General features: G+C 38.7%; 1 protein-coding gene across 1 annotated transcript; it reads left to right on the top strand.

Moving 5' to 3' along the window:
* Nucleotides 1-16,898: 16,898 nt before the first annotated feature.
* On the top strand, nucleotides 16,899-22,190 carry LOC127136578 (beta-galactosidase). Its single transcript, XM_051063121.1, has 19 exons — nucleotides 16,899-17,228; nucleotides 17,342-17,437; nucleotides 17,520-17,632; nucleotides 17,731-17,797; nucleotides 17,929-18,021; nucleotides 18,326-18,469; nucleotides 19,014-19,102; nucleotides 19,195-19,300; nucleotides 19,388-19,475; nucleotides 19,556-19,674; nucleotides 19,767-19,931; nucleotides 20,031-20,206; nucleotides 20,312-20,421; nucleotides 20,564-20,673; nucleotides 20,760-20,870; nucleotides 20,987-21,097; nucleotides 21,188-21,393; nucleotides 21,477-21,614; nucleotides 21,729-22,190. Exons 1-18 carry the CDS (start codon nucleotides 17,061-17,063, stop codon nucleotides 21,580-21,582), a joined length of 2,178 nt encoding a protein of 725 aa, XP_050919078.1. The 5' UTR covers nucleotides 16,899-17,060; the 3' UTR covers nucleotides 21,583-21,614; nucleotides 21,729-22,190.
* Nucleotides 22,191-24,397: the final 2,207 nt, after the last annotated feature.

The raw sequence follows: 24,397 nt of genomic DNA, 5'->3' as shown, positions 1-24,397 counted from the left end.
TAACCAGACTACACACTCCATAACGGCAGTATCAACGCAAACATTATACTCAACAATAATATATATCATATGTATAGTCTCAAACCATATTCAACACCAACAACACAACACAACGATTTACTCACTAATTCCTCACAATGGGAATTAGCTACAGCCCCACAGGCTATGCCATGCATTCATTATGCAATGAGACTCCATGAAATGCGGTACCAACTCTTCTTGAACATATAGTCCAAGCTCACCGATCCCTCCGGATACGGCTACTGAGCTCACTAGTCCCACTCATTGAGATCTAATGACTCACTCACTAATTCCTCACCATGGGAATTAGCTACAGCCCCAAAGGCTAGACTATGCACACTACTCATCTAGTATGCAAACATCAACAACAATTTCACAAGGATTCACTCACTAATTCCTCACCATGGGAATTAGCTACAGCCCCAAAGGCTAGAATATGCATGTTAATCACCTAGCAATGCAATAACAACAACAACAACAACAACAACAATTCAAGAATAGACATATGCTCACACTCTAAGCCATACAACAGTCTATTAATAATGCATACATAACCGATACATTCACAGCATTATGCATACCATCACATATCATCAACACATTTTATCACGAAAGCATATCATATCATGCCATATAATTAATCATAGTATTAGCACACCCTACTAATACCTATGCCACTCAAACAACGGGAAATGATCCCTATTACATCGGTCCTCAGCTAAGTCACATCATTCAGCCTAGACAGCCAAAAACTGCATCACCACCACACAGAATTCACCATCCAACATCAACTTCTGCACAGCACAGTTCGCGCCGCGCAGCAGGGTTCGCGCCGCGAACGGTGCGTTACAGAACCCTTCTGGAATTGCCAGTTCGCGCCGCGAACTGGGCTTCGCGCCGCGAATCGCGCGCGAACAGAACCCTCTGCTACAGAAACCAGATTTCAGATCTACAATGGTTTTCCCTATTACGAAACCTATCCGATCCAACCTTTCACAGTCCAATTTACATCAAATAATCGTCCATATTCTCAACACAATTCATATCTTATTTGATTTCACAAAATCTAACACGGTTACATCAAATTCCTACGAATTTCCTCTCGATTCTACCCCAATTTCGTTCATCCAAAAAGGTTCACAATTCATCATAATCATCCAATTCAGAGGTAATTTAAAGGTCTATCACTACCCATGACATATTATCATATAATACCCGTTAATCAACGATAAACCCCCCTTACCTGAGTTAATCCGGCAAATTCTGCAGCTTCAAGCTCTTCCTCTTCTCTTGCTCTGCCTTTTGCCCTTTCTCTCTTTCAGCCGCTTCTCTTTTCCTTTTCACGTGAAAACCCTTTTTCCAAAAATTGGGACTTTTTATTATTCCAACTTATATATTCCAATAAATAATTATTCCAATAATTATTATTCCAAAATAATAATAATAATAATAATAATAATCCAGTTATTTAATTAAATTAATAAATAGATTATTAACTTAATTTAAATAATTATTATATTATTATCGGGGTGTTACAACTCTCCCCCACTAAAAGAGTTTTCGTCCTCGAAAACGTACCTCAAACGAACAACTCCGGATAAGACTCCTTCATCTGACTCTCCAGTTCCCAAGTTACATTGCCACCTGCTGGTCCTCCCCAAGCTACCTTCACCAAGGCAATCTCTTTACCCCGCAACTGCTTCAACTCTCGATCCTCAATCCTCATAGGCGATGTTTCAACAGTCAGGTTATCTCTCACCTGTACATCATCTACTTGGACAACATGCGACGGATCATGAATGTATCTCCTCAAATGAGACACATGAAAAACATCATGCAAATTCGCAAGTGACGGCGGTAAAGCGATACGATAGGCTACCTCTCCTATCCTCTCCAAAATCTGATAAGGACCAATAAATCGAGGTGTCAACTTCTTCGACTTCAAAGCTCGACCAACACCAGTTATCGGAGTAACACGAAGAAACACATGATCTCCCTCTTGGAACTCAAGTGACTTCCTCCTCCTGTCATGATAACTCTTCTGACGACTCTGAGCAATTCTCATCTTCTCCTGAATCATCTTAATCTTTTCTGTAGTCTGTTGAACGATCTCCGGTCCAGCCACAGCACTCTCACCGGACTCATACCAACATAAAGGTGTCCGACATCTCCTACCATACAAAGCTTCAAACGGTGCCATACCAATGCTCGAATGAAAGCTATTGTTGTAGGTAAACTCAATCAACGGTAAATAACAATCCCAAGCACCTCCCTTTTCCAAAACACAAGCTCTCAAAAGATCCTCCAATGACTGAATCGTCCTCTCAGTCTGACCATCAGTCTGCGGATGATATGCAGAACTCAATCTCAGCTTAGTTCCCAAAGCCTTCTGCAAACCTTCCCAAAACTTCGATGTAAATCTAGGATCTCTGTCCGAAACAATACTCGACGGAATACCATGTAAACTTACAATCTTCTCAATATACAACTCAGCCAATCTCTCTAACGGATAATCCATTCTGATCGGAATGAAATGAGCCGATTTCGTCAATCTGTCAACAATCACCCAAATAGCCTCAAAATTCTTAACTGTTCTCGGTAAACCAGAAACGAAATCCATACTGATACTATCCCACTTCCACTCTGGAATAGCCAACGGTTGCATTAGTCCAGACGGCTTCTGATGCTCAATCTTTGACTTCTGACAAGTCAAACAAGAATAAACAAAACTCGCAATTTCTCTTTTCATTCCCGGCCACCAAAATAACTTCTTCAAATCATGATACATCTTCGTAGCTCCAGGATGAATACTTAAGCCACTACGATGTCCCTCCTCAAGAATACTCTTCTTAAGCTCAATAACATTCGGAATACACACCCGACTACCAAATTTCAAAACACCATTCTCATCAACTCTGAATTCACCACCTCGACCTTGATTCACTAAAGTCAACTTATCAACCAAATGCATATCGGATTTCTGACCCTCTCTGATCTCCTCCAGAATACCACTCGTTAACTTCAACATTCCCAATTTAACACTGTTGTGAGTACTCTCACACACCAAACTCAAGTCTCTAAACTGCTCAATTAAATCCAATTCCTTAACCATTAACATAGACATATGTAATGATTTCCGACTCAATGCATCAGCCACTACATTTGCTTTACCCGGATGGTAATTCAACCCAAAATCATAATCCTTCAGAAACTCTAACCATCTCCTCTGTCTCATATTCAGCTCTTTCTGATCAAACAAATACTTTAAACTCTTATGGTCACTGAAAACCTCAAATCTTGATCCATACAAGTAATGCCTCCACAACTTCAAAACAAACACTACAGCTGCCAACTCTAAATCGTGCGTCGGATAGTTCCTTTCATGAACCCTCAGCTGTCTCGAAGCATAAGCTATAACCTGCTTATTCTGCATCAACACACCACCCAAACCCAACAATGAAGCATCACAGTAAACTTCAAATGGTTCCGACGAACTCGGTAACGTCAAAATAGGAGCAGTAGTCAACCTTCTCTTTAACTCTTGGAAACCTTCTTCACATTTTGAGTCCCAAACAAACGCTTGCCCCTTTCTAGTCAACATCGTCAACGGTAACGCCAACTTAGAAAATCCCTCAATGAACTTCCTATAATAACCAGCCAAACCAAGGAAACTTCGAATCTCAGCAACAGACTTCGGAGCTTCCCACTTAGATACCGCTTCTATCTTAGAAGGATCAACAGCAACACCACCTCTTGAAATCACATGACCAAGAAAACTAACTTCTTCTAACCAAAATTCACACTTAGACAGTTTAGCAAATAACTGCTTTTCTCGCAGCACTCCTAAAACCACTCTCAAATGCTCAGCATGCTCTTCTTCAGATTTCGAATACACCAAAATGTCATCGATAAACACCACAACAAACTGATCCAAGTACGGATGGAAAATCCTATTCATGTACTCCATAAATACTCCAGGCGCATTAGTCACACCAAAAGGCATTACAGAATACTCATAATGTCCATACCTCGTTCTGAAAGCAGTCTTCTGAATATCCTCAGTTTTCACACGTATCTGATGATACCCAGATCTCAAATCTATCTTGCTGAACACACTCGCACCAACCAACTGATCCATCAAATCATCAATCCTCGGCAAAGGATACCGATTCTTGATCGTCACTTTATTCAGTTGCCTGTAGTCCACACACAACCTCATAGTACCTTCCTTCTTCTTAACCAACAACACTGGTGCACCCCACGGTGACACACTTGGACGAATAAACTTCTTATCCAACAAATCTTCCAACTGACTTTTCAATTCAGCTAACTCAACAGCAGACATACGGTACGGAGCCATCGATATCGGTCTAGTACCAGGTACCAATTCAATCGAGAACTCAACTTCACGCTCTGGCGGTAACTCATTCACTTCTTCCGGAAACACATCAGGAAAATCACACACCACAGCTAAATCGCCAATCACCAGTTTACCTTTAGCCTCCAAAGTCGCTAACAGCATAAACAACTCTGCTCCACCAGCTACTTCCTCATTCACTTGCCTTGCCGATAGAAACAAACTCTTTTCTTCTTCAATCTCAGGAAAAATCACAGTCTTATCAAAACAGTTGATATAGACTCGGTTAAACACCAACCAGTTCATACCCAGAATAACATCAATTTGCACTAACGGGAGACACACAAGGTCTATCCCAAAGTCTCTACCAAAAATACTCAAAGGACAATTCAAACAAACTGAAGTAGTAGTCACTGAACCCTTCGCAGGAGTATCAATCACCATACTACCAAACATCTCAGATATCTCTAACTTAAGTTTCACAGCACAATCCAAAGATATAAAAGAATGAGTCGCACCTGTGTCAATAATAGCTACAAGAGGAAAGCCATTAATATAACACGTACCTCGGATCAAACGATCATCTGCAGAAGTCTCAGAACCCGATAAAGCAAAAACCTTGCCTCCTGACTGATTCTCTTTCTTCGGCTTAGGACACTGTGGACTGATATGACCCACCTCTCCACAGTTGAAACAAGTCACATTCTTCGACCGGCACTCTACAGCCAAATGACCACCCTTTCCACACTTGAAACACTTCATCTCAGCACTGGTACACTCATGAACACGATGTCCAGCCCGACCACATCGGTAACACTTAACAGGAGCACTAGAGTCTCCCCCACTAGGCCTTTTCATCCCACTCTGCCTCTGAAAACCTTTGCCAACTGTATACGGTTTTCCACGATCAATCTGATTCTTGCCTTTCCTATCAACCCTCTGCTGATAGCTCTCAGCTCTGGCCTTGGAATCCTGTTCAAAAATCCTGCAACAGTCAACCAGATCAGAAAACACTCTAATCCGCTGATATCCAATAGCCTGTTTGATCTCGGGACGCAACCCGTTCTCAAACTTCACACACTTCGAAAATTCCCCAGCAGCCTCAGCATATGGAGTATAATACTTCGACAGCTCTGTGAACTTAGCAGCATACTCAGTAACAGTCCGGTTACCCTGCTTCAATTCCAAGAACTCTATCTCTTTCTTCCCTCTGACATCCTCTGGAAAATACTTCCTCAGAAATCTCTCCCTGAACACAGCCCAAGTGATCTCAGCATTCCCAGCAGATTCCAACTCAGTGCGGGTAGCAACCCACCAATCATCAGCTTCCTCTGACAGCATATGTGTACCGAACCTGACCTTCTGGTTATCAGCACACTCAGTTACTCTGAAGATCCTCTCAATCTCCTTCAACCACTTCTGAGCACCGTCTGGATCGTATGCTCCCTTGAACATTGGAGGATTGTTCTTCTGGAACTCACTCAGTTGACGAGCAGCTCCCATTCCTACAACATTTGGATTCCCTCCAAGTACTCCAGCCAGCATACCCAGAGCCTCAGCAATCGCAGCATCATCTCTGCCTCTTCCAGCCATCTCTATTCTGAAAACCCAACAAACTAAAACAATAAGTACTGATAGGGTTACACAACTCCTATCCCGTACAGGGGAAACAGAATAATTACGACTCGACACGACCGACTATGCTCTGATACCACTAATGTAACACCCTTCTAAATACCCCAAAATATTAATTTAAAATAATAACATATAATAATCAGAGTAATTATGCCCCGAAGGGTGTCACACGATCATCAAACAATAACCATCAAATATGTCCTGTCATGCTCATTTATTTAATTCAAAACATAAAGTATCTGCATAATACGCAGCGGATAGACATCAATTCAATTATTCCAAACATGTAACATATTACATGCAAAATGGTTCACAACCAATCAATAAGATATTCAAACGTCCCATCCCGATGTTACATCTATCAGAGCATGACCCACTTAGGAGACTACACTAGACTCCAAGCATTTGCTTCTACTCAACTCACTGCTTGTTTCCTGAAAAATAGTTGTAAGGGTGAGTTCCTCAATCAATATAATAAGCATTATACAACATTATGTAATGTTAAGTAAATAACGCATCAAATCACCCTAACCAGACTACACACTCCATAACGGCAGTATCAACGCAAACATTATACTCAACAATAATATATATCATATGTATAGTCTCAAACCATATTCAACACCAACAACACAACACAACGATTTACTCACTAATTCCTCACAATGGGAATTAGCTACAGCCCCACAGGCTATGCCATGCATTCATTATGCAATGAGACTCCATGAAATGCGGTACCAACTCTTCTTGAACATATAGTCCAAGCTCACCGATCCCTCCGGATACGGCTACTGAGCTCACTAGTCCCACTCATTGAGATCTAATAACTCACTCACTAATTCCTCACCATGGGAATTAGCTACAGCCCCAAAGGCTAGACTATGCACACTACTCATCTAGTATGCAAACATCAACAACAATTTCACAAGGATTCACTCACTAATTCCTCACCATGGGAATTAGCTACAGCCCCAAAGGCTAGAATATGCATGCTAATCACCTAGCAATGCAATAACAACAACAACAACAATTCAAGAATAGACATATGCTCACACTCTAAGCCATACAACAGTCTATTAATAATGCATACATAACCGATACATTCACAGCATTATGCATACCATCACATATCATCAACACATTTTATCACGAAAGCATATCATATCATGCCATATAATTAATCATAGTATTAGCACACCCTACTAATACCTATGCCACTCAAACAACGGGAAATGATCCCTATTACATCGGTCCTCAGCTAAGTCACATCATTCAGCCTAGACAGCCAAAAACTGCATCACCACCACACAGAATTCACCATCCAACATCAACTTCTGCACAGCACAGTTCGCGCCGCGCAGCAGGGTTCGCGCCGCGAACGGTGCGTTACAGAACCCTTCTGGAATTGCCAGTTCGCGCCGCGAACTGGGCTTCGCGCCGCGAATCGCGCGCGAACAGAACCCTCTGCTACAGAAACCAGATTTCAGATCTACAATGGTTTTCCCTATTACGAAACCTATCCGATCCAACCTTTCACAGTCCAATTTACATCAAATAATCGTCCATATTCTCAACACAATTCATATCTTATTTGATTTCACAAAATCTAACACGGTTACATCAAATTCCTACGAATTTCCTCTCGATTCTACCCCAATTTCGTTCATCCAAAAAGGTTCACAATTCATCATAATCATCCAATTCAGAGGTAATTTAAAGGTCTATCACTACCCATGACATATTATCATATAATACCCGTTAATCAACGATAAACCCCCCTTACCTGAGTTAATCCGGCAAATTCTGCAGCTTCAAGCTCTTCCTCTTCTCTTGCTCTGCCTTTTGCCCTTTCTCTCTTTCAGCCGCTTCTCTTTTCCTTTTCACGTGAAAACCCTTTTTCCAAAAATTGGGACTTTTTATTATTCCAACTTATATATTCCAATAAATAATTATTCCAATAATTATTATTCCAAAATAATAATAATAATAATAATAATAATCCAGTTATTTAATTAAATTAATAAATAGATTATTAACTTAATTTAAATAATTATTATATTATTATCGGGGTGTTACACTGCTCGCCGACTAAGACAGTATATGTTGAATCATACCACTTTGTTGATTTCTAAGATGGATCCTATCAAATACATATTTGAGAAACCTGCCCTCTCCGGAAGAATAGCGAGATGGCAGATGATTTTAACAGAGTATGATATCCAGTATACTACCCAAAAAGCAATCAAAGGAAGCGTGTTGGCTGATCATTTGGCTCATCAAGCAGTGGATGATTACCAATCTATGAATTTTGAGTTCCCAGATGAGGATGTCATGCTTGTTACTGATTACGAAGAACCTGGACCAGATGAAGGACCCGAACTGGGATCCCGATGGACTATGGTTTTCGATGGATCTTCTAATGCGTTGGGTAATGGTGTTGGTGTTGTAATTATTTCTCCCAAGGGTTGCCATACGCCTTTCACTGCTAGACTATGTTTCGATTGTACCAACAATATGGCCGAGTATGAAGCATGTATTTTGGAACTCAGAGCTGCTATAGACCTGAGAATCAAGTTTTTGAGTGTGTACGGAGACTCAGCATTAGTAATCAGTCAGATCAAAGGAGAATGGGACACTAAACATCCGAATCTCATCCCTTATCGAGAGCGGGTGTTGACATTAATCCCATACTTTGAAAAGATTACATTCGAACATATTCCACGAGAAGAGAATCAGTTGGCAGACGCCTTGGCCACCATGTCATCTATGTTCAGAGTCAGATGGGACAATGAAGCTCCCAGGATCACCCTTGAACGACTAGATGAACCAGCATATTGTTATGAACTTAACGCTGATGAAGTAGAAGAGAAACCTTGGTTCCACGAAGTAAAAAGATATTTAGAAGTTCAGGAATACCCTGAAGGGGCGTCCATCAATGACAGAAAATTCCTGAGGAAGTTCTCCGCTAAATTCTTTTTGAGTAATGGAATATTATACAAACGTAATCATGATTCGACTTTGCTTCGCTGTGTGGATAAAAAGGAAGCAGAAAGGATTATGGAAGACACGCATGACGGTATTTTTGGGACTCACTCTAGTGGACATACAATGGCCAAGAAGATTCTGAGATCAGGGTTTTATTGGTCTACCATGGAAGCTGATTGCCACCATCACTCCAGAACTTGTCACAAGTGTCAGATCTATGCGGACAAAGTACATGTGCCTCCGGCCCCATTAAACGTGTTGACAGCCCCTTGGCCCTTTGCAATGTGGGGCATTGATATGATTGGAGAGATTAAGCCTACTGCTTTTAACGGACATCGCTTCATTCTTGTTGCTATTGATTACTTTACAAAGTGGGTAGAGGCAGCCTCATTTGCTTCTGTCACCAAGAATGTGGTGGCACGATTCATCAAGAATAATCTCATTTGTCGATATGGCGTCCCTGAAAGAATTATCACTGATAATGGCACCAATTTGAACAACAAAATGATTACTGAACTCTGCACGCAGTTCAAGATAAAACACCATAACTCTTCTCCGTACCGGCCAAAGATGAACGGCGCCGTGGAGGCTGCTAATAAGAATATCAAGAAGATCATACAAAAGATGACAGTAACGTACAAAGACTGGCATGAGATGTTACCATTTGCTCTTCATGGTTATCGCACTTCAGTACGCACTTCGACAGGGGCAACTCCTTTCTCTTTAGTCTACGGAATGGAAGTCGTCCTACCGGTAGAGGTTCAGATTCCCTCTCTAAGAATCATGAAAGAGACAGGTTTAGACGAGGATGAATGGATTCAGACTCGACTCGATCAGATAAATTTGATTGATGAAAAGAGACTGGCGGCTGTTTGTCATGGGCAGATATATCAGAAGCGCATGACTCAGGCATTCAACAAAAAGGTCAAGAGACGGATGTATCAAATCGGCGACTTAGTTATCAAGCGTATCATTCTACCACAAGGTGATCCCAGGGGCAAATGGACTCCCACATACGAAGGGCCATTTGTAGTTAAGAAGGTATTCTTTGGTGGAGCCATGATACTTGCTACGATGGACGGCGAAGACTTCCCACATCCCGTGAACGCAGACATAGTCAAAAAATACTACACATAAAAGAGACCCGCTAGGTCGACGTACCTAGGCAAAAGTAAGGGCATCCCGGCGAACCAAAAGGGTTCGGGCAAAAATTAGGGATAAACATATAAAAATGTACACCCGGCGAATCGAAAACCTGAAAAGGCGGCTTGGGCAAAAAAGGGTATCGTGGTGGACTGAAAACCTGAAAAGGCGGCCCAGGCAAAAATTAGGGATTAAAAGCGTATGACTATGTCCCGTTCTCAGTCAACTTCACCCAAGTCAAAGGGACTGAACAAACCAATCACTTCTATCCGACATCAGGAGATGAGATGCTTGAAGACATAATGACAGTAGCAGAATTAAAATCGATAGGACTTTTCCTTCATAGCTTTTTCTTTATGTTCTCGACAATTTCCTCTTACTAGGATTTCTGTCTCTTTGTACACAAATTGCCTGTTTATAGGCCCTCTTTCAAACTCAATACAATTTTATTTCCAAAAAGATGCTTTTGTTTTACTTTTTCTGTTTGGCTTGCATAAACGTCCATTGATTTAATTTGAATTGATATATGCATTTGAATATGATCGATGTTTATCCAAATACATGCATAAAACGGAAATAGCAATTACTAAAAGACTTCAGGATCGAGGAGAGGGTCTAACCATGCGTTCCAATGAATCCGGTTGCTAATTCCATTCCCCAGCATAAACCAGCTATTCCCCAGAAGAGGTTGGCATCACCAGACAGACTGGTCATCTCTTCCGTCCCCAGCCAAGTTTCTGTTAAATATTTCTACCATCAGACAAAAATTAAGTATCCCTAGCTGAGAAAGGGTCATCAATACAAGTATCTTCAACCAGAAGATGGGGATTTATTTTCCCCAGGGAGTCGCCAGGAAAAACTTTTCAGACGCATAATTCATTACATCATTTCACAGCATACGCATGCATACATTGTTCGCATTTATAAGCATAAAACATCTCATGCATCATGACATGGCATCAAGCTAACTTTATTGTTCAGGTTAATTATCCTCCTGATACAGTCAAAACAAAGGTCCATTCAGACGGACATCATTATCAATTACATTCAGGATTCAACTACATCCCCCAGATATAATCCATATGAACATTCATTCTGACAAACACTCTGATATCCTCCCAATGGTGGCATCTTTAAGCCCACCCCAGATATTCATTGCAAATACAGCAAATGTTATCAGATACAGCCTGACGTACGGTTCATTCTGATTCGGCTCAACATATGACTCCTTCAACTCAGACGCGATCTAACGTACGATCCATTCTGACTTTCAGCAACTCCAATACGGTCTAGCGTACGACCCATTTGGACCTTCAAATCCTCAAATACTGCCTAGCGTACGGTATATTCCGGGGTGTAGTCTAGCGTACGACTACTTTCTTCTTCAGATACAGCCTAACGTACGGCTCATTCTGCAACTCCAATAAGGTCTAACGTACAACCCATTTGGATCTTCAACTCAGATGCGATCTAACGTACGATCCACTCTGACCCCTTTTCAGATACAGCCTAACGTACGGCTCATTCTGCAACTCCAATACGGTCTAGCGTACGACCCATTTGGACCTTCAAATCCTCAGATACTGCCTAGCGTACGGTACATTCCGGGGTGTAGTCTAGCGTACGACTACTTTCTTCTTCAGATACAGCCTAACGTACGGCTCATTCTGCAACTCCAATACGGTCTAACGTACGACCCATTTGGATCTTCAACTCAGATGCGATCTAACGTACGATCCACTCTGACCCCTTTTCAGATACAGCCTAACGTACGGCTCATTCTGCAACTCCAATACGGTCTAGCGTACGACCCATTTGGACCTTCAAATCCTCAGATACTGCCTAGCATACGGTACATTCCGGGGTGTAGTCTAGCGTACGACTACTTTCTTCTTCAGATACAGCCTAACGTACGACTCATTCTACAACTCCAATACGGTCTAACGTACGACCCATTTGGATCTTCAACTCAGATGCGATCTAACGTACGATCCACTCTGACCCCTTTTCAGATACAGCCTAACGTACGGCTCATTCTGCAACTCCAATACGGTCTAACGTACGACCCATTTGGATCTTCAACTCAGATACGATCTAGCGTATGATCTATTCTGATTCTACCTTCGTCAGATACCGCCTAACACACGGTTCATTCTGCAACTCAGAGACGATCTAGCGTACGATCCATTCTGATCTGTCATCCCCGGCGAAGTCACCTGCCTAAGGGGTAACTCACTTTGCTATTCAGATACGATTTAGCATATGGTCCATTCTGATCCTTTATCCCCAGCAGTGTATGACCCGTTCTGGTCTTTCATCATCAAACTTCCTGGATGGCATCTTTAAGCCCATCTCCATCAGGAATAACTTCTGATTAACAAGTGAAAATTTTTGGGGCATTCTAATGTTCAATAATCTTCCACCTCCAGACCACGAATGGCGTACATACCATTCTAACTCTCTCGGTTCAAGAATATTGAACAGGGGCAGCTGTCATACCCCAAAATTTTCCCGTTAACATTACAAGGCATTTTTTAAGGCACCCCAACTTATTTTTCAAGGCATTAATCTCAAAAGAACAAAGGCCCAGCACACAGATGGCCAAATCCAGAAAATGGCCCAAACTGGCTTGCTCGCTAGGCGAGCAAATCCTTCGCCTAGCGAACCCCTCGCTATACCGCTCGCCTAGCGAAGCTTGCGGATATCAGAAAATTCTGGGCTTCATTCCGAGCCCATTAGGTCACGAAAAAGCATTATAAATACCAACATTTCAGTCAGAAAGAAGAACGGAAAAACAGAAGGAAGAAGGAGGAACCGGAACCCTAGCAATCCAACCTTGGAGGCTAACCAAGAGAATTCAGAGCAACCCTAAAGGAAACCCTGAAGGCAACGTATCGGCACAAGGTTTACCTCCGTCCAACTCAATCCGATACCAAAAGTGACCTGCCAATTCAACGTTGCAATTCAATTGCAAACAGGTTTGCGCATCACTACTGTTTTATGCTTCCAATCAGTAATCTCTAAATACATAATGCATCATGATTAAATTTTTGGATATGTAATTAGATTTTGCATGTGAGTTTAAGTATGCCTGAATATCATGAATAGTTGACCATGTTATTTCTGTAATTGAATGCCATAGGGTGTGCAGCTTGTTGAAATTGTACTGTTATCAAAACCAAAACCCGCAGCCGCCCGCTAGCCCATCGCTAAGCAAGCATGTAGCGAGCGTTCGCTAGGCGAGGCAGCAGCGAACGTGACAGTCGCTGATTTTTCTGCTCTGTTTTATGTTTATCGGACCTGTTTTATTCTATGATTTTTCTATTCTGTTCTATTCTGTCCTACTGCTGTGTTCCTTTTGTTTGGTGCAATTCTCGATTGCACCCCATTTGGTATTCTGACTTGTTTGCTGAATATTGTAAGGGTTCCCATGTTCCCGGAGAAGGTAGATCGTTAGGTATTCCACTTTATTTGTGGGATACCCTTGTGGAGATTCATCCTAATTACTTAATTGATTTTAATGTAATTATTTAATCGATTTTAATGTGGAGATTCATCCTAATTACTTAATTAATACGGACCTAACTACCTAATTACAATCGCCTAATTGATTATAAAACATTGCCTTTGAATATGTGATCTTGGACCTCTCTTTGTTGCCTTACGGTATTACGGTATTACGGTCATGTCCCGCGAATGTGGGGATACACTTAGCAAAGACCCTTCGGTTAAATCATCACGTCCCTATTACATAAATCATCGTCCCTCGGATGTTGCCTGCGAATATATGATTTTGTCCCTCGATGACCCTTCGTTGTAGCCTACGGTTAAATGATGATTGTCCCTTCGAATGCTAAGGTATCCTTGCAAATGTTGCCTTCAATGACCAATCGATGACCCTACGATGTCCCTTTTACATCCAAAGGATAAAACTACTTACTTCTCAATAGTAAGGACAGTTTTACCCTCATAAGGATAGGAAATGCCCATAAAGGCCTTGGGTAGGTATGATCCTTAATTGCTGACTCACAACCTAAAACATTTTTCACACCCCACACCTTTCAAAACATCTTTTAGAAAATCACCACTTGGTATACATTCATACTAGAATCATTACCGAGTTATATTTTTCTAAACAACTTTCAAAACTAAACGAGATAACCACTTTGTATACATTCATACAAGAATCATTACAAAGTTAAATTCTCTTCAAAACATTTTTTAAGCAATTCACAACCACTTTTTCCGGACAAACATAAGTGATCAAGCAATTAAGAGCCCATGGATAACCATGGATACAAAGGGTGCTAACACCTTCCCTTTGTATAATGTACCTCCCGAATCCAAAATCTAATTAAGGTCTTTCCTGTTCTTTTCCACCTTTCCTTATTGGATAAAAGAAAAGTCGGTGGCGACTCTTGCTATCCGCGACATTTGCTTTACAAAGCAAAAACACAAAAGTCAGTTCACAGTATGACACCACTTCCTTCAGTATGCCATGGTTGCCAAAGAGATCAAAAATCTTAGTCTCCTTATAACGATCAGGGAACTTGGAGAAAAACACTGTCGAAATACTACCCTCCACGTCAACTGCGCCTCTTCTACCCAATTGATAAAAATCCCATTTCAATATATGCTATTTTCTAAAACCTCTCCTATTTACTCTTTGCCACTCCATCACCGACAATGATTTGAAAAGATTAAAATCAAGTTGAAACTACTGGGTTTGCTGCTAAATGATGGGTCATCATGAGGGGGAAACATTCACATTGGGTCAGTCACTCACCTAAAGATCAAAGACTTCCCTAAACAAGTGAGAGAGACACCATATATTCACCAAAAACCTTAAGGTGACAGGTGTATGAGTCTTATTTATAGAGTGCTCAACCTCCATTTTTCTAAGCAATGTGGAAGTTAGAACTCACACTTGTTTCTCCATATAACTCATACTTGTTTCTCAACAATCTTTCCCTCAAGTGTGAGTTCACCCACTATGCTCCCCCTCAAGCGGAAGTTATTCCATCCATATGTTTGTACCGCCGTTGAGAGACACCCTTATCTCGATGGACACTTCAACGCAACACGTCGCCTGACCACCATGTCAGGAAGACTTTTGACATAAGGAGTCGGTCCCTCAGTTGAACCATCAACTCTGATATCACTGATGGGTCATCACGAGGGAGAAACATTCACATTGAGTTAAACACTCACCTAAAGATCAAAGACTCACCTAAACAAGTGAGAGAGACACACCACATATTCACCAAAAACCTGATATAAGTTGAAGGATCATCATGAGGAAGAAGCATTTACATTGAATCAAACACTCACCTAAACAAGTGAGAGAGACACCATATATTCACCAAAAATCTTAAGGTGATAGGTGTATGAATCATCTTACTTATAAAATGCCCAACCTCCACTTTTGTAAGCAATGTAGGACTTAGAACTCACACTTGTTTCTCCATATAACTCACACTCATTTCACAATACTAAATTGAGAATGGGTTGAATGTTAGGGTTGCAAGTTAAAGAGAGGTTAAAGTCTCTCTCTATCCCATTCACTTCCAACTTTAATGATGATTTCTAACCTAACAATATCAAATTTTGTTGTTATGCTAGGATATTCAAACGTCACTCATCTTGTATTCTAAATTTATCAAAACTAAAAATATATGTTCATATATATATTTTTAGTTAATAGTTTTAATACTCAAATATATTTATTTTTTGTTAATCAACAATATAAAGAAACAATCAATAATAATGGCAATAATTTAACACATTTAAACTAGATTCTTAAATGACCAATAATTCTATTACACCAAAAAAAAAAAGACTAATCCATCAAATTTTATAAAACCATAATAAGTGACAATATCTTCTAAAAAGATTAAACACTATGGCATATATATGACATAATACGAATTCAAAATCTAATTAAGTTTAAAAAGATCCACCATTTCATCGAGTGCATTTGATGAGACTATTACTTACTACCCATTAATTCCCACCAAAAAGCTACATGTAGACAAGGGCTAATCTGGACCACATTTATACTAGTATATGGTGCTCCCTAGTTATTTTCCCAAATCTGAAAACCCCATCTGTCACTGGATTCTTAAATTAGTTTTCTCAAAATTGTAAATCAAATTCACTCCTCAACAAACCCAGCAACATTCCAACTGTATATTTTATATTTTATTTTAATTATGACAAAAATAGAAAAATGATGAGATACTTATTTAGTTATTATCCATATAATATAATTTTTCATGGACCTACTATTGCCACTTGTCAAATATAAGTATATCTACTAATTTGCATTATCTCCAAGCAAGAACAATATTTTGATTCTTAATTTATTTTAAAGGGGTCTACAAATGACCTCACATATTCAATACCTCCACCATATTATATGAAAATATTTTCTTTTATTTTATTAACAACCACTCTATTATAGTTTTTTTTTTTAAACCGCATTCACACAAAAATTATTTAGAATAACACACTCTCTATTATAGATAACTCTTCTGACATGTAGGGTTACCTTATTTTGTTCTAATTTTATGTGAAAATAAAAACTTTTCTTAGACATTCTTAAAAATATGTAAGAAACATGCACTTAAGATGTTTGTAATAATTCCTTTAGTAGTTCCGTGTGAAGGAAAAAAAAAGAAAGTGAAATGGGTCCCATACATTACTCCTTCTTCTTCCTATCTTTCTCAAAATCTATATAAAGCAATTGCATTTTTATTCCATTCACTTCAACTCACCCATCAAACTCTAACACCTCACCCTATAACAAAGTGGTTGGATTAACTGTCCTCAAAGAAAAACTAGAAGCTCTTTTCTCTTTGTTTTCCATTCTCTTTTTAATGTTTCATTAACTAGAACAAAAGTGAAGAAACAAAAGACAATGGAGAGAAAGTTTAACATGGTTTTGGTATTGTTGTTTTTGTGTTTGTGTTTGTGTGTTTGTTCTGTCACAGCCTCAGTGACTTATGATCACAAAGCTATTATAATTAATGGACAGAGAAGAATTTTGATCTCTGGTTCAATCCACTATCCAAGAAGCACACCTCAGGTACAATTTATCCAACATGTTGCATCAAGTTTTGTGTTTCTTTGATTCATTCATGCTATGGACTTATGCATGAACCAACCAAAAGACTCATAAAAAAGTGCTTTTTAATGCAGATGTGGCCAGATTTAATTCAAAAGGCCAAAGATGGAGGTGTTGATGTGATTGAAACATATGTGTTTTGGAATGGACATGAACCTTCTCCAGGAAATGTAATAAACTAGTTACAAATTTCAATATCTTTTGTTTTTAGATTTTCAATACAGTTTTATTAAATGGTGATTTTGTTTTCAGTATTACTTTGAAGATAGGTTTGATTTGGTTAAGTTTGTCAAAGTGGTTCAACAAGCTGGACTGTATGTTCACTTGCGTATCGGTCCCTATGTTTGCGCGGAATGGAATTTCGGGTAATGATTTTATTTTAATCATTTTGATGAGAATAGAACAATTCTTAGGTAAATTCTTAGCAATTACTCAAAGGTAACATGTTCTGTTTTTTATGCAGGGGATTTCCTGTTTGGCTAAAGTATGTACCAGGTGTTGCTTTCAGAACAGACAACGAGCCGTTCAAGGTTGGAACTTTTTCAATTTTGGAGTTTCATTAATTTAATTTTAATGATTTGTTTGGTTGATTATGGATATTTAACTAGTTTTGTTTAATTAATTTTCTAACGAACCGTCCAAATTTTGTCATGATGTTTAGGCAGCAATGCAAAAATTCACTGCTAAGATTGTCAGTATTATGAAAGGTGAGAGATTGTTTCAAAGCCAAGGTGGTCCAATAATTTTGTCTCAGGTAAATAAAGAAAAAATGGTATTTTAATATGTTCTCTTATATGTGTTATTTTGAGTAATGTTTTCTTTTAACTAGAGTTTCTTAATACAATTTTTTACTATAAAGTTTATGCAGTCAAATATCAAAATTATACTGTGATGCTTAATTTAGTGTTGAAAAATGAATTTCAAGATTTTGACCGATAAATAAGTAAATCTGACTAATGATTGTTATAGTTAAGATTTGAACTCGGGTTGTCTTAAACGATTCGTCTTTAACTGAAGTTCGTTAGTTAACCACATGAACCAACTACTTGGTGATACAGATTGAGAATGAGTATGGACCAGTGGAATGGGAAATTGGTGGTCCTGGAAAAGCTTATACCAAATGGGCTGCTCAAATGGCTGTAGGTCTAGACACTGGTGTACCGTGGATTATGTGCAAGCAAGAAGATGCTCCTGATCCTATTGTAAGCAATCTTTGCTTTTTACAAATTTTATAAACGTATTCGTGTGGTGTGTGTGACTTTGAAGCTTTTTAGTTTGTTACGAAATTCTTATCCTGATCGTTAAAATTTATATGACCTGTTTAGTGGTGGGGTTTATAACAGTATCATGCTTATTTTGTTTAGACTAAGGTTGTTGCTTTTACAATGTCATGATGTTCTTTCCATAGGTCCATTTCACCTTTTTCCCTTTTGTTTGTTTTTCTTTTATTTGAAGGAAGATGCTTTTTGGCTTACTTCAATACTTCTATCATCTTCTACGCGTTTCTTTTCCACCTGCTAAGATTAAATTTCAATTCAACTTTTTATGAAAGGAAACTTGTGTTGATTCTTTTGTCTTTTGCATCTTTTTCTGTATGTTGGTTATGGCATACAGTTATTGATAGAGCGGCTTTTCGCAAACATTGTGCATTCATTGCTTGCGTTTTTTTCGGTATATTTACTCTTTTGGATTAGGATTTCTGTTCTAACACTATCTGATCTGTATATACTGGCTTTGTTTTTGTAGATTGATACCTGCAATGGATATTACTGTGAAAACTTTTCTCCCAACAAGAACTACAAACCCAAAATGTGGACTGAAAATTGGACTGGCTGGTATGTTATTTCATACAAATGCTACTTTTAAGTCTGAAAAATGTTTCATATAGGGTCCTATATTTAGTTTTGTGCTTCTTGTTTTTGTTTAGGTACACTGATTTTGGTAGTGCTGTCCCTTATCGACCAGCAGAAGACTTGGCATTCTCAGTTGCCAGATTCGTACAGAATCGCGGCTCATATGTTAACTACTATATGGTATTTTTATGTTAACCCTTTGCGTATTTGATATGTTAACTACAAATTTATGCTTTTGAGTCTAATAATGTATTCTATTTGAGTTAGTACCATGGAGGAACTAATTTTGGAAGGACAACTAGTGGCCTTTTCATTGCCACAAGCTACGACTACGACGCTCCTATCGATGAATACGGTATGCAGTATTAAGGTTTAAATTGTTTACATGCTTTGAATAGCGATAATTAAGCATATTGATGTTTGTTTGTTCAAAAGGACTTATAAATGAACCAAAATGGGGGCATCTAAGAGATTTACATAAAGCGATAAAGCAATGCGAGTCAGCTTTAGTGTCCGTGGATCCGACAGTGTCATGGCCTGGAAAAAACCTTGAGGTAAAGTCCATGCCGAGGTGGTTCTTATAAAATGCACAAAATTACTACTGTGTCGAACATTCATTTGATTTTGTTTGTTAATGTAATCATAGGTGCATCTTTACAAGACAAGCTTTGGTGCCTGTGCTGCATTCCTTGCAAATTACGACACCGCATCTTGGGCAAAAGTTGCCTTTGGAAATGGCCATTATGACCTACCACCTTGGTCTATCAGTATTCTTCCTGACTGCAAAACTGAGGTTTTCAACACTGCAAAGGTAACACAAGATTGCTGAATATGTTACATAAGTTTTGCATTTACTACGTCAAGGCTTTTTGAAGTGTGAAATTTGCAAATATTTGTCAATCTTATTCAGGTTAGTGCTCCAAAGTTCCATAGAAAGATGACTCCAGTAAACGGCGCGTTTAATTGGCAGTCGTACAATGAACAACCTGCCGCCTCCGGTGGAGAAAGTTCGATCACAATAAATGCACTTTTGGAGCAGGTCAAAGTGACTCGTGATTCGTCAGATTATTTGTGGTACATGACAGAGTAAGAATCTTTCAATTTCTAAAACTTTCTTAAAGACTATATGTAATTGGAGTGTTCAAATCTCTTAAATATTCACTGATACTTCAAGTTTTCGTTCTTGTTTAGTGTCAACATTAGTCCTAATGAAGGTTTCTTAAAGAATGGCCAATCTCCTGTTCTTACCGCAATGTCTGCCGGCCATGTTCTGCATGTTTTTGTTAATGGTCAACTTTCAGGTGAGCGTTCCTCCTACGTTCTGCAAAATCCCGAGATAATACGTTTTAAAATGCACCATGTCAGTATCTGCGTGTTTCGATGAAATAGTTATCATACTAAATAGAAGCTGTCTTTACATATTCATCTCTTGTATGAATGTAGGAACTGCTTATGGAGGATTGGAGAATCCTAAATTAACATTTAGTAATAATGTGAAGCTATGGGTTGGCAATAACAAGATTTCTCTACTTAGTGTTGCTGTCGGTCTCTCGGTTAGTCGTTTGTTTTCTTATGTCTATGTTATATGCGCAATTTTCAATTTCCTAATAAAAGATATGTTTTAATCCATTTTTACCAGAATGTTGGCCTGCACTATGAAACATGGAATGTTGGAGTGTTAGGCCCGGTAACATTGAAGGGTCTAAATGAGGGGACAAGAGACTTGTCTAAACAAAAATGGTCTTACAAGGTTTGTTATCGTATATATTCATTAGAAAATGCATAATATGTACGTTGTTGAGCATATTTTATGTGTTTTTGCTGTATCTTTTGAGGCCGGTCAATAAATTTTATGTTTTTGGACAGACTGGACTGAAAGGTGAATCCTTGAACCTTCATACCACAACCGGAAGTTCCTCTGTTAAATGGTCACAAGGATCATTTTTGTCTAAGAAACAACCTCTCACATGGTACAAGGTAAGAATGAGTTTTCTAACAATGTTGCAATTTTATTTACATCTGCATTTGTTCTGAGTTCTGATTCATTTTATGCTTCAATGGTGCCAGACAACTTTCAGCGCACCGGCTGGAAACGATCCGTTGGCTCTAGATATGAGTAGCATGGGAAAGGGTGAAATATGGGTAAACGGTAAGAGCGTTGGCCGCCATTGGCCGGGATATATAGCACGCGGTAATTGTGGCAGTTGTAATTATGCCGGAACATTTACCGATAAAAAATGCCGAACAAATTGCGGACAACCAACTCAAAAATGGTAAGACTCCATTCAATCTACTTTATAACAATGATGTAGAAATATTTCGAGATCATGAGGTCCTATTTTTTGTATTTCGACAGGTATCATATTCCTCGCTCGTGGCTAAACTCAGGCGGGAACTTCCTGGTTGTCTTGGAAGAATGGGGCGGTGACCCTACCGGAATTTCATTGGTGAAACGAACATAGAGTGTGCTCATTTGATTTTTTTTTTTGAAAAGGTACTAACTACACTGCAACCATGGTTTTAAAACGGTGAACGTCCACGATCATGGCCTCGACATCGATGTTTTTTTTTCTTCCGCGGCTTATTGTTGTTATGGTCTATTTTGCAGAACTGCATTTGCAAGCAATAGTTGTCTAGTGAGTCATGTCTAGGAAACCCAAAGGAGCTCTCAGATAAGTCCCTATGCAACTATGATCCCTCTGATGCAGCAAAGTTCACCAAATAAATGTGATTCAGTTCTTATCAGATTCAGTATATAAAGTATTTCAAGTTCAACATTGATGCTCCATGTTTCAAGGCCTAATAATCAACAACCTGGCCGAAAATAAATTATGATTTATATACATACAAACAACAGAAATTTGATGCAAAGAGAATGTATAGTGTATACTGTACATAGGAAAACTATTATGTTGAATATTGTTTCATGTATTTAAGCCCATCATACACAGAATCATAAAAATTTGAGATTTGGACACACAAAATGTGTGTGTTAAGTATTACTATTGTTATACATTTTTCCAGAACATATTGGACACTTCAACTGTTTTAAAGATGATGATGTTTCTTATTTCAGCTCCATAATTGTAGAATATATGCATTTATTTTCTTTATTGTCAACAAACTCTCTTGTTGAGTTCATTAAGAAACAAGTCAAATGAAACTGTCAAAGGTTTGGCATGGGTGGAAATATCTATATTCGACATATAAACATTCTTGAAACATGAACCGTTTTTGTTATACTCATACTCATGTTATTAAATTAGTAAATTACGGAGAAAATTTTACTTCGTACCCCTACGTTTAGCCTCATATCCCTACAATTTTTTTAAAATACCAATTTTACCCTTAACTGATTTTAACCAATTTACTATTTCATTTTTATCATTCAGTTGAAACTTCCAAAAATTACACATTCCACCCTCGCACCGGAATTTCTGGAAAAAGACTTCCGGTATGTATTTTTTTCAAACCGGAAGACTTCACAAAAGACATCCGGAACACACCAAGTAGTGAACCGGAAGACTTCAACAAATAGTTCCGGTTCTTTAATAAAAAAGACACGTTCCGGAACACTTATTGAAAGAGTTCCGGTAAACAAAGTGACACATACCGGAACTCTTTGAAGAAGACTTCCGGTTTGTATTTTATGTATTCCGGAACTCTTTTTTGAAGACTTCCGGTTTCCATTTTTATTTTTTTTGTTTTTTTATTTTTTTTTGTTGTGCAGGAATGAAAAATTTTCCCCAAATATGTGTGTATACTTCTGATACATTTATAACGACTGAAAGATTTGGTACACGAGAATAGGTGATCAGATGGATTAAAGAGGTTGGAATCGATAATAAAGTAACTGTTATTATCAGTCGTTCAGATACTGAAACAGGGAAGAGAGGGAGAAGTAACAAATTAATATTTGGTTGTGATAAAGGTAAGAAACACAAGAGTACTGATAGTGGAACCCAAAGTGCGTCCAAGAAATGTGGATGCCCATTTAAAATCAGGTTGACTTCGGCGAAAGATGGGTCTGGTTGGAAGATTGATGTAAAATGTGGGTTACATAATCATGGTTTACCTGATAGATTAGAAGGTCATTCCTTTATTGGTAGGTTGACCACAGATGAGAAACAACATGTCGCTGATTCGACAAAGAGACATGTACCACCTAGACACATATTGCTTTCCTTGAAAGACCGAGATCCTGAGAATGTCACTCGGATTACGCAAGTATACAAGCATAAGAGTGTGATACAAAAAGAGATAAGAGGTCCTCGAAGTGAGATACACCATTTGTTTAAGCTTATTGAGGATGCAAGCTATGTGTATTGGAGTAGAAAAAAGGATGACTCGGAAGTTATGAGAGATATATTTTGGGCCCATCCTGATTCAGTTAAGTTGTTGAATATTTTTCCGATTGTGTTAGTTATGGATAGCACCTACAAGACAAACAAATATAGACAACCTTTGTTTGAAATTGTTGGCATGACATCAACCGAGTTGACTTTTGCTGTTGCATTTGTATATATGGAGTCTGAGCAGACTGAGAATTTTTGCTGGGTATTGGAGAAACTAAAAGAGTTGTTTGTGAAGAAAGACTTGTGTCCACAAGTGATTTTGACAGATAGAGATCTTGCTTTGATGAAAGCAATTGAAATTGTGTTTCCCAGGTCGATTAATTTTTTATGTAGATTTCACATTAATAAAAACGTTGGTGCCAAATGCAAACAACATGTGGTGAATGACCTGCAAAAGACGATAGACACATTATGGATGGAAGTTGTTTGGGATAGTGACGAGGTTGAGTATGGTCAACGGTTGCATCAACTTGAGCAAGCATGTGTTGATTATAGTGGATTTATTAATTATGTGAAAGACACATGGTTGACTCCACATAGACATAGATTTGTTGGAGCATGGATTAATCGAGTGCTACATTTGGGTAACACAACGACTAATCGGTACGTGTTATAATTTTTTATGTGTTATTTTTATATGTGATATTTTTTCTATGTATTTTTATGTGTTATTTTCAATATTTTTAGGGTTGAATCTGCTCATTGGAAGTTAAAGCAGATGTTAGGAAACATTATAGGTGACATGGTCAAATGTTGGGAAGCTGTGAATAACAACTTGAGGTTACAACTGGGAAACATTAGAGCTTCTTTTCAAAAGAGTTTTTACGAAGTTGAGCACGCGCACATAAGTCCCTTTTATGGTTATTTGCGTGGTTTCGTATCTCGAGCTGCTTTGAGACGTATTGCTGAAGAGTTATTGAGA

Source organism: Lathyrus oleraceus, chromosome 1 (genome assembly GCF_024323335.1).
Source record: "Lathyrus oleraceus cultivar Zhongwan6 chromosome 1, CAAS_Psat_ZW6_1.0, whole genome shotgun sequence".
NCBI lineage: Eukaryota > Viridiplantae > Streptophyta > Magnoliopsida > Fabales > Fabaceae > Lathyrus > Lathyrus oleraceus.
The sequence above is the reverse complement of the archived record's forward strand: the minus strand, read 5'-3'. Positions and strand labels throughout refer to the sequence as shown.

Excerpts from the sequence above, each read along its gene's own strand:
- LOC127136578 (XM_051063121.1), top strand. The coding sequence starts at position 17,061 with ATGGAGAGAAAGTTTAACATGGTTTTGGTATTGTTGTTTTTGTGTTTG. Across the intron at positions 19,675-19,766 it reads GGCCTGGAAAAAACCTTGAG|GTGCATCTTTACAAGACAAG; the intron begins GTAAAGTCCATG and ends ATGTAATCATAG. Across the intron at positions 21,394-21,476 it reads GGACAACCAACTCAAAAATG|GTATCATATTCCTCGCTCGT; the intron begins GTAAGACTCCAT and ends GTATTTCGACAG.